At 40.1% G+C, this 10,856-nt stretch overlaps 1 protein-coding gene across 3 annotated transcripts in view; it reads left to right on the top strand.

Moving 5' to 3' along the window:
- The window catches only part of PRPF18 (pre-mRNA processing factor 18), a 43,081-nt gene extending 34,350 nt beyond the window's left edge, over positions 1–8,731 (top strand). For all 3 annotated transcript variants that reach the window (XM_017529834.2, XM_017529835.2, XM_017529833.2), the window contains one exon: positions 8,135–8,731. In XM_017529834.2, the coding sequence (XP_017385323.1) occupies positions 8,135–8,215 (81 nt within the window). In that variant the 3' untranslated portion in view covers positions 8,216–8,731. The remainder of the gene's footprint in view (positions 1–8,134) is intronic.
- The last annotated feature ends 2,125 nt before the right edge of the window (positions 8,732–10,856 follow it).

The following is a 10,856-nucleotide window of genomic DNA, read 5'->3' as shown; positions in this document are numbered from 1 at the left end:
GTCAATTTGGCTGTTGAAACTTGTGCATGGAGAAGGTATTTCTTAAAGGCAAGTGGCAAGTTGTTGCATGATGGCAGCTGTCTACCCATTTACTCTTCCTGGCATATTAAAAGAGTACCTTTTTAGAAAAAAATATTGCTAGTATGTATGTTTTACATAGTAATACTTTTAATATGGAACATTAGTGTGTTTTGGAAACGGATTTGGGGGAATGCTGATTTAAACTGGGCCATGCTGCTTTCTAGCTGGCAGCTTAGTTGATGGGAAAGAGGCATTTTACTTCAGGGCGTTAAATTGTAGGTTTCTCAACCACTTGGTTGGAAAAAGCCAGACCAGTCTCCATTGTGAAAGCCTGGTACCCACATAAATGAAATCTTCCCTTAAATTAGTCATTTGGAGTATGTTTTTACTTAATTTTTGAATTGTTGTTTGTAATTTGGTGTTACTTTCTGTGAAATGAACCTTTGCAATGGAAACTTGTTATCCTATAGAAAACGAAAATACAAATAAGTGAAAAGAGCAGCAGACTGTTTCTTACCATGTATTATGCGGGCAGTTTGAGTTAGTCCCAAGCTGTTTTCTTTTGTTTTTTGCTAAGTCCTTCAGATACTGAAGTTTTTGTATGTTTATTACTTACTGCGGGGCTTCTCATTAGAACCAGCGTGCAGTTGCCTTCATCTGCCATCATCCCTGGTGGCTGAACCCAGATCACTGATTTAAAAGTGTAGAATGACTTGTTTGGATGAATTTAATTTTAACAATATACTTGTGTGAAAAGAGTTCCTGTGGGCAGTATTTGAAGTATTGGCCTTTTAATACATGACTACAGATCTTAGTTGAAATGGTAGAAATGTACTTATTAAGTACACATTTTTTGAGCATCACATTTCAGGTCAAAAGAGCATTCCTAGAGTATGAAGTCAGGATTAATTTTTAACTGAAGTATTGCATGTTAATTCATTACTGTATTAGAACTTTTGCAGTTTGTGACAGAATTTTAAATAGCTGGGTGGAAAATGTCACTCATCTTACTCATTCACATTTTTAGGATGCACCACTAATTGGATCTGTGCTTTCCTCTTTAAGGCTTTGTTTCATAGTGTAGACTAGCAAAAAATACAAAAACAATTGATTTAATAAAGTGCCTTTATATGCCAATATAAAGATTATTTATAAACAAAATATTTTCCTGAAGTTCTGATGATATAGTAAAAAGGCAAATCTAGGCCAGGCGTGGTGGCTCACGTCTATAATCCCAGCACTTTGGGAGGCCGAGGTGGGTGGATCACCTGAGGTTGGGTGTTCGAGACCAGCCTGATCAACATGAAGAAACCTGGTCTCTACTAAAAATACAAAATTAGCTGGGCATGGTGGCATATGCCTGTAGTCCCAGCTACTGGGGAGGCTGAGGCAGGAGAATCGCTTGAATCTGGGAGGCAGAGGTTGCGATGAGCCTAGATCGTGCTATTGTACTCCAGCCTGGACAACAAGAGCAAAACTCCATCTTAAAAGAAAAAAGTCAAGTCTAGGCAAAGAACTGTGATTGTAGTTTGGTTTGTTTTAAAAAGTTTTTGTTTCCTGCAGTAATAAATTGCTGATCTTTTTAGTGGATGCACGTTGGTTGTTTTAATGGTTCATTGATTTCTCTGGGTATAAACAACTCATTATCCAGGATATGTCCTCTATCACATGCTATGATACACCAAAGTATGTCTGTAGCTGATATTTGTATATCTGGAACATTCTATATTACTTCCATTTAGACTTAAAAATTGTGACATGCATAACATAAAATTTACCATCTTAACCATTTTTATGTGTACAGTTCACCTATGACATAAAAATGGTTAAGATTTATTTATTTATTTATTTGAGACAGGTCTCATTCTGTCGCCCAGGCTGGAGTGCAGTGGCACAATCTTGGCTCACTGCAACTTCCACCTCCCAGGTTCAAACACTTACTGTGCCTCAGCCTCCTGAGTAGCAGGGTGTGTGCCACCATGTCTGGCTAATTTTTTTTGTATCTTTGTAGGGACAGGGTTTTGCCATGTTGGCCAGGCTGATATTAAACCCCTGACGTCAAGTGATCCGCCCACCTCAGCCTCCCAGAGTGCTGGGATTACAGGCATGAGCCACTGCACCTGGCCTCACCAAGTAGACTTTTAAATGCAGAACATTTTCCTGTAAACATATTGATGTTCGAAAAATCAACATAGCTAAATACTGTGTGGGAGGCAGTCATTAAGGAACTAGAAAAGCTGTGGACATGGGGGATAGTAGGTACTTCTCAAAGGCCAGGCCATGGGAGGAGGCTGAAAATAGGGAGTGGCTGAGAATTAGGATAAGTTGTCCAGAGGTTCCCTGCCCAGCTGGGGTCCCTGCCGTCCTCCCACTGTAGCAGAAAATAGGTTCGCTTTTGGACAGATGTGTGCTACTCAGGAAGGGTGGGATGCCACACTGAAAACAGGAAAATTAAGTGAAAGTCTGTGATATTGACAAATGGGACCTTTAGTTCATAGATTCCTCTGATGCTGGCAGCCAGGGTTTTACTTACCAGGTAAGAAGTTGGAGAATTCTGCTCTGTGAAACTGACCCAAGAGAAAGGATCTAAGTTATTAACACTTAGTGTTCCTTCAGTGAAAAAACCATCTTGCTGTCCTGTCCGAAGATGCAGTCCTGTGGACAAGCCCCACCCATTCAGGGAGGTTTTCTATTCAGCTATGTAGTGCCTTACTCATCAGCATGAATGCTCACCTAAGATTCATCAGACATTTGGAGAAAATCTCCAACATGAAGACTGAGACCAAAACAGAGCAAAAAAGACCTTCAGAGAAACAGAATGATAAAGAATAGAAAAAACTTCAATGAGAATGATAATATCCTTAGAGGCCAGGTGTGGTGGCTCATGCCTGTAATCTCACAACTTGGGGAGGTTGAGGTGGAAGGAGTACTTGACACTAGGAGTTCTAGACCAGGCTAGGCAAAATAGATCCCTTCTCTACAAAAAATAAAAAAGAAAGCTGGGCATGGTGGTGCATGTCTGTAGTCTTAGCTACTTGGGAGGCCGAGGTAGAAGGATTGCTTGAGCTTAGGAGTTTGAGGCTACATTGAGCTAGGATTGTGCCACTGTACTCCAGCCTGGGTGACAAAGTGAGGCCCTGTCTCAACTACAGAAAATCTTAGATAAGGTTGCAGCCATGAAATAAGAACATTAGGCTACAAAAAAAGTTTGAGAATCAAAATGAACTCTTAAAAGTTAAACATAGCAGAAATTTAACGATTACATTAGCGAGTTAGAAGGTAAAGTTGAAGAAATTTGAAAAGCAGAAAAGATAAAATGTGAGTCAATTTTTTTGTAGCTATTCCAGTAGACAGGGGAAGATAGAAAATAAAGAATTAATGCAATAAAACTTCTCAGACCTGAAGGACATGAGTTTATAGAATGAAAAGAAGAATTCACTTAACAGAACTTAAGTTATGTTAACTTAACATAACTTAACTTAAGACAGAGCAAATGAATAGGAAGAGTTCACATCAGGGCACAAAAGAATGCAGTGTTGGAAGGCCAAGGCTAAAGATTTCAAATGCTTCATAGAAAAGATCACTTACAAAGGTGCAGGAATTAAAATACTATCATACTTCTCACTAATAGTACTAGAAGCTAGAAGACCTTTGTACTAGAAGCTATTGTACCTTTGCAATAGCTAGGGAAAAAATGCCCAACTCAGAATTCTTTTTCTGCCTGACCCATCAGGTGAAGGGTAAATATAGGTTGATGACATCTCACATGCACACATTCTCTGTAGTCATTATCGTCATAGCTGACACTTGTATAGTGCTTACTTTCTGCTTCCCTTCAGTACTTTACAGCAGCAGTATGAGATGGACACTAACATTTCCCTGTTTTGTAAGCGGGGAAACAGGCATAGAGAAGTGAGTTCTCAAGGTCACACGGCTGGTCAGTAGTAGAATTGGGATTGGATCATGGGCAGTCTTGACTCTACCCGAGGATGTCCTCCACCCAAGCAAAAAGATCCAAGAGCTGAGATCCACCACAGAGCGAGGTGAGAGGAATTCCCAGGTTGGGGGTACGGGGTTGCCATGCTCCAGGATCGTAGCAGTACAAGTGGGTCCAGGTTAGAGTAGATGGATGAAGGACTCCAGGAAGAAATGGAAGGGGTTATATTCCCTGGTGTGTCTGATTATGTCCCGAGTGATGTTTGGGCATGCAAGAGTCATCTCATGTTGGAGAATGGATTAGAAAAGAAAAAAGAAAAATTATGAAAGGGAAGGTCATTACCATAATATGTTATGTAGCTTTGTTTTGAACGATATTTGTGTAGCCTTTCTAAGGTAAACCTTGAGTATTGATTTCACTAAGAATTGTGGTTTGGGGAGTATGGGGGAGAAAGTGCTTTTTCAGCATGTGTGTATATATGTGACGCCAGTGGGCAGTGTAAGAGTGAGATCCTCTGCATCATAGTAGGAAGTCAGGAGATATTAGTATCTGAGACACAAAACCAAGCACTGCCAGTATAGTATTTAGAAATACGGCAATAAATGCCAGAGGAACTACTTAAAAGGTTTGAAAAGGGTTGCCTCTGGAGAGTTGGAATTAGGATTTGGAAAGAGTGAGGTAGGGGACTGCTACTATTTGATATAAGAATTGTATGATTTTTTTTTTCTCAACATACACACAAAACCCTGAATTATCCTTGACTTTTTTCTTCCTGTCACAGCCCGTATCCTGTCCATGTCAAAGCTTGATGGTTCTATATTCAAAGAATGTAGAAGCCCGATCCCTTCTCACCACCTTCCCTGCTGCCACTGGGTCCAGCCACCATCTCTCATCTGGATTATTCCAGTGTCCTCTCTCTGGTCCCTGAGCTTCTCTTCTTGCTCCTCTCCAGTTTCTTAGCAGCAGTCCCCAGACTGATCGAGTTCAGACACAATCAGATCGTATTGCTGTCTTGTTCAGAGCTCTGCAGTGGCTTCCTAGTATACAGAGTCCAAGCCAAAGTCCTTCAGGTTGCCCCACGTGTCCACACACCCCACTTCCCTGCTTTATTTTCTCCAAAGCACTTAGCATCGTTGAACATATTTTTTGTTTTGTATGACTTTATCTTGTTTCTTGTCTGTCTTCCCTTATTACAATATAATTTCAGGAGGGTGGGATTTTTTTCTGGCTTGTTCCCTACTTTATTTCCAGAGCATAGAACAGTGTATATAGTAGGCACTGAATAAACGTTTATTAGAGAAAGGTATTGCTTTATAAAAATAAACCAATTAAAAATACCACCAGTTTTTAAGCCATTTGCCATAAGCTAAGCTAAGCAGCTTTTTGTTTTACTGGCTTAAGCATCCTTAAGCAATTTGAACTGAAATCCTGAGGGGTCCAATTGAAAAGATTTGTTTACATCTGGAAAATAACCATATGCTGTCCTGAGATGACATACCCTCAAACATCTGTGCCATGTACTCTCAGACCTGTTTACAAAAATTTATCATAGTACTTTGTGGTAACTACTTATGACTCAAACGATTGAGTTTCACAACCTTTGACAGCTAAGATTTCAGGCAGAACACTAGTATGTATTTTTAAATCACAGAATCTGCTTAGTGAGTATAAATAGGCATCACCCACTCGTCTTCTGTAAGGAACACACACCTAAGATTCCAATTCTTCTAATGTGGGGAAAACCACCTCCAAGGCAAACCATCAGTTTGCCTTGTACTTGCTCATAACAGTTCTTGCCATGCTCTGCTACTGAGTGAAGCTATTTGTATTTCATCAGGGTGTTCTCTTGCCTGGCTTTGCCCTTCTTCTAACCTATTCCTTCAGGAACCTTCAGACGCCAAATTAGTGATATCACCTGTATTTCCATGGCTACCGATCACAATTCTGCATGCACATGATTAGAATTCACAGCAGAGGCTGGACTATGTGAAGGAATGGTCTTTATCCCAAAGGAAATGCCTTATTACACAGGGAACAACAACAACAAAATAAGCAAAGTGAATCATGTGCGCAAAAGCCTTTCTTCTTGCAAATTAGTTGAAAGATAACCTCCCTCCACACCCCTAATTTCTAAATCACATAATATGGACAATCCTTGAATCCACAAAGTACTTTAAATACTTCACAGTCCTGTTTCTCTGATGTGGAACCTGTTAGATTATGGCTCCATTCATAGAAGTACGTCAGTTGTCCCTTTGTATCCCCAGGGGTTGGTTCCAGGACCAGGCAGATACCGAAATCTGGATGCTCAAGTCCCTGGTAGAAAATGACGTAGTATTTTCATATAATCTACACACGTCCTCCTGTATACTTTAAATCATCTCTAGGTTACTTACAATATCTAACACAATATAATGCTATTTAAATAGTTATGTGATATTTACTTGTATTATTTTTTATTGTGGTGGTGTTTTTTTTTTTTGTTGCTGCTTTTTTTCCAAATATTTTCTAGCCAGGGTTGGTTTACTCTACGGACACATAACCCATGGATACCGACTGTGATAAGTGTGTTGCCTGCTTACTATGGGACCAATGAGATTTTGCAGGGATGTTTGTGGTGGTGTTTGTTTTGGTGATTTTACTGAGCTTAATGGTGTTAAGTTACATAGATTTCAGTAACACCTTTGGCAAAGTCTTCCCTTGTAAACAAAGAAATGTGTGCATTAAGGGATTACACAGTTAATAAGATTCATTGCTGGTTATAGACTTCTTCCCAGCATTGTTTTGGAGAGAGCTTGATCATGGCTGTCTCAGGTCTCTGTCTTTGCCCTGGCCTGTTTGTGAAGAATATTGAATATTTGAATAATGACTTAGCGGACGTGTTTACTGAGTGGACATGTTTACTGAGTGGTAGATGAGAAAGCTAAGAAGAATAACTCAAGCTAAATGTCACCCAAGGATTTTAAAAGATCACAGACTGAAGGATGAGTTGAAAGAGACAGGATGAAATTGAATAGTGATAGTTGTTGTCATTAGTTTAAAAAATCACTATAAAGTTTTACACTGGAGAACTGGCCAGACCGCTGAGGAGATAGAAGGCACTTGAATTTTGTGAGATCAGTGGGAATTAGGTGTGTGTATTGTAGTTGTCTAAAAACAGCCAAGGGTCATAGTTAGAGTTGCAAAGATACAGAACAAAGGCACTGCAGTCACTGCTTCTAGTGAATTCTGCAAGAATGGCCAGGTCACACTTGGAATGTGGTACTCAGTTCTTACTGACATATTGAAGTGTTTTTATTGTGTAATGTTTAGTACATACAAAAGAGAACATATAAGGCACAAGTTAGGAAGTAATAAAATGAATGTCTAAAAGCCTTATTCCCAGTTCAAGAACTAGAACATTCTGAAAACCATTGAAACTGTATTTTTCTTCCATATTCCAAAAGTAACCGTTAGCTTGCATTTGTCGTTTCCTTTGTTTTTGAAGAATTCTACCGTGTTATGTGTGTATTTCTAAGCAATACATTTTTACTTGTTTTTGAATCTTATGAAAAGGATATCACACTGAAGGTAGTAACACTTCATGCCACTTGCTTTTTACATTCAGCATTGCTTCTAAGCATCATATATATCGACCTTTCCCAAACAGAGCTCCTCATCTTGACCACAGAACACAGAAAATAATTTCAGTGTATGTTCTCAGTCCTCCCAACTGATATGTAAATAGTTTCCTAAATTTTAGATGCATAGGGGAGAAGTTACCTCATTATGTAAATGGATGCCTTAGGCTGGGCAGTGAGTTTAATTCTCTATTGGAACCTGGTTGAGACAGGCCCAGTTGTTACATGTAGGTAGAGTTAATTCATTCTTACTGCTGTAAGACATCCCATTTGTGAGCACACTAAAGTTTTTTCATATGTCCTCCTATGGATGGAAGTTTCTGTTGTTTCCAATTTTTTGGTTTTGTTATTGTGAACAATTCTGTGGTGAACATTCTTGTGCGAATCTGCAAGTGTACAGGAAGAAAACATTTCTCTAGGCATACATTTGAGTGAAATTGCTTGGGTCTGCTGCATTTTACTGGGAACACTGACAAACTGATGCAAGTTCAGAGGAAGGCAGTTAAGAATAATTTAACCATGTCATAACCAACCTTTGTTTTCTTTATTTTCTTAGGGATTGAAGAGGTTAATGACTATTTGCCAGAAACATTTTCCTACTGATCCATCCAAATGTGTGGAGTACAATGCACTGTGAGATGTGTATGGTGTGTAAATAACAGTAAGAAACTTACAGAAGCAGGCTGTGGACTTTTGGAATTACCAACAGGAATGAGGAAAGAAGAAAACTGGAGTTTCCAGTCTCTGAGTTCTACCTGATGTCACCCTTGATTGGTTTTGGAACTGTGTTGGTCTTCGTAGTGTATCTGACTACAAGCTGATTTTTCTTTCTTGCCTTCATTTTAATTAGTCCAAAATTAAGTTTTAAAGACTTTTTCTCACAATTTAAATCCGTAGACAACAGAAGGGGGTTTAAAATGACTGTTTTTTCAGTTGACCTGAAAGTTGTGGTTAGATGATTAAAAAGAAACATTTGAGGATGGACTTAATTATTTCAGTAAAATACTATAATTTGCATATTGTATTTTATGTAGTATTTATATAAAATATTTTTATATATTTCAAAAACATGGGACCATTGAATGAAACTGTACAGTCTTTAAGTGTTGCTGAACTTTTGCTGTCTTGCAATAGAATTTGAATGTAAATATTATTATTGGTATAACTCGAATGTTATTTTCTTGCATTTCCAAGCTCGCTTTTATCTTCTAAGAACTGTAAATTTTATTATTTGTTATCTCTCAGGACAGATACAATTAACAGGAAATAGAAGTGTGAAGAAACAAAGATGGCGTATCATACCAAACTAAGTTCAGAACCAAGTAACCCCAGTGCATCAAGGTTAAGGTGGGACAGTGGTTTGTGACGCCTGGGAGAGTGGGGAAATTGTGATGAGGTCAGTAGACCCAGGCAGACTGTGTTCCCAGCCACACCTGTCAACAGAGGAGGAAGGTGCCGGTACCGATTTCCCCACCTGAGAGTCTGTCCCGGCGTTGGTTTTCCACGGCAAGGGCTCCTTCTAATGTTGCACAGTGTCATATTCGGATCATTGTGACCTGTCACTGTGCTTTAGAACCTGAGAGGCCTCCGTTCATGTGGCGGCGGCGGCATGGGTGAGCAGATGCTGCCGGAGCAGGTGGAGTGGCAGCGCTGGATGACGGTAAGAGTGGGGGCTCCGAAGGCAGAACGTCCAGCTTCAGGTCTCAGCTCAGTACCTGTTCACTGTATGACTTTGGCAAGCAGCTGGATCCTTCTAAGCCTCAGCTTCCTTGTCTCAAATGTAGTTAATAATAATAGTCCATGCTTCACAGCATCACTGTTGTGCTCAAGTGGAATGCTTAGCACACTGGCAGATAATAAGAGCTCATCAATATTAGTTGTTGTGTCATTGTTGTCCCTAGAGGGGAGCCAAAGTCCCTGTCAGGAGCCCTGTGTTTAGGGGCGCTGTGTACTCACATAACAGTAATACCATAGTGTCAGCTGCAACAGCAGTAATCATGGAAATTTCATCAAGTATCTACTGTATCTGAGCCCTGTGGCTGCTCCTGCTTTCAGGCAGTTCTGCATCTAGAAGGGCCGAGGATGTGGTGGGAGCTGCGTGTTGCCAAGTAGGTGGGCGTAGATTCACAGTGGCCTGTTCTGGCCCCTCTTGGGAGGGTTCAAAAGCCAGTTTTGGCCACTTGTGGTCTTCTGCTGTGCCTAGACAGGATCGTTTCTGCTGGTTACACGCATGGTGGTGGCTGAGGTCCACTGCCTGGAATTGAATTGGGATTCCCTACCTCCCACTCCCCCATTTGGAAATGTTTTTTTATGATTAAATTAGAGCTTAGTGGAACTTAACCAGCACAAGTGAGAGACAGACTTTCACAAGATAGGACAGCAATCTAGAGTTTTGTCTTGTGGTCTTATATAGGACCTATTTATAAATATTGTGGAATGAATACTCCCCAAGTTACTTTTTTTGTATTCACCATCAGGTCACAGTAGGATAGTCCATTAATTTCTTGTTGTCTTCTGTTTTGCTGTTAATATTTCACATAAAGAAGAAACTGTCATGTGACACCAGTACATCCTAAAATTGGTCAGTGTGGTTAGATGGTTTGGGGAAAAAAAGGGATCTGTTACACAGGGCTGGGCTGTGACTGACCATTTTGGGCTTCCATGGAGGGAAACTCAGAGAAATTTCCATTTCCCTGAAATTAAACATCTTCAGATGACTGCAAACAACATGAGGAGATATAGAAAAATGCCTTTCCCCAATTTTCAAATCGTGAAAATTTGGTTCAGCAGATACTACATATTTCTCTTTGTAGTTGTTTATAAAATCATAAAAGACATACCTTTTAAAATCAGTCACAGTCCTTAGATAAATATATGTCTCCCTTTCTTCCTCTCCAGACTCCTATCCATAAGAGTTGTCTCAGAATTCAAATTTAACAAAACAGTGAGTTCCCCTCAGCAGTAAATAGTGCATTTCCTAGGCGTGTCATCGCCAGCTGCAAAGACAGAGCAGTATTTGTTAGTGTTGCAACACGGAGCCTGCAGCAATCTGGAAGTTGTGGCTGTGATTTCGGTCTTTGGGGGACAATTAGGAAAGTAAAGCTGAGGCCAAAGATAATTGACACGTAGAGAGAGAGACAGAGGACAGTCCGAATCTCGTAGGAAGAAGGCAGCGGTCCTAAAAGACCAGAGCTAGGCAGGCAGCTGTCACTGAGAATGGAACTTAGTGATCTGCTGTGGGCTTAGAGGACTCAGTGAAAACTCAGATGACTAGGAAA

Source organism: Cebus imitator, unplaced genomic scaffold (assembly GCF_001604975.1).
Source record: "Cebus imitator isolate Cc_AM_T3 unplaced genomic scaffold, Cebus_imitator-1.0 Scaffold61, whole genome shotgun sequence".
Taxonomy (NCBI): domain Eukaryota; kingdom Metazoa; phylum Chordata; class Mammalia; order Primates; family Cebidae; genus Cebus; species Cebus imitator.
This window is presented reverse-complemented; position numbering and strand designations above follow the sequence as displayed.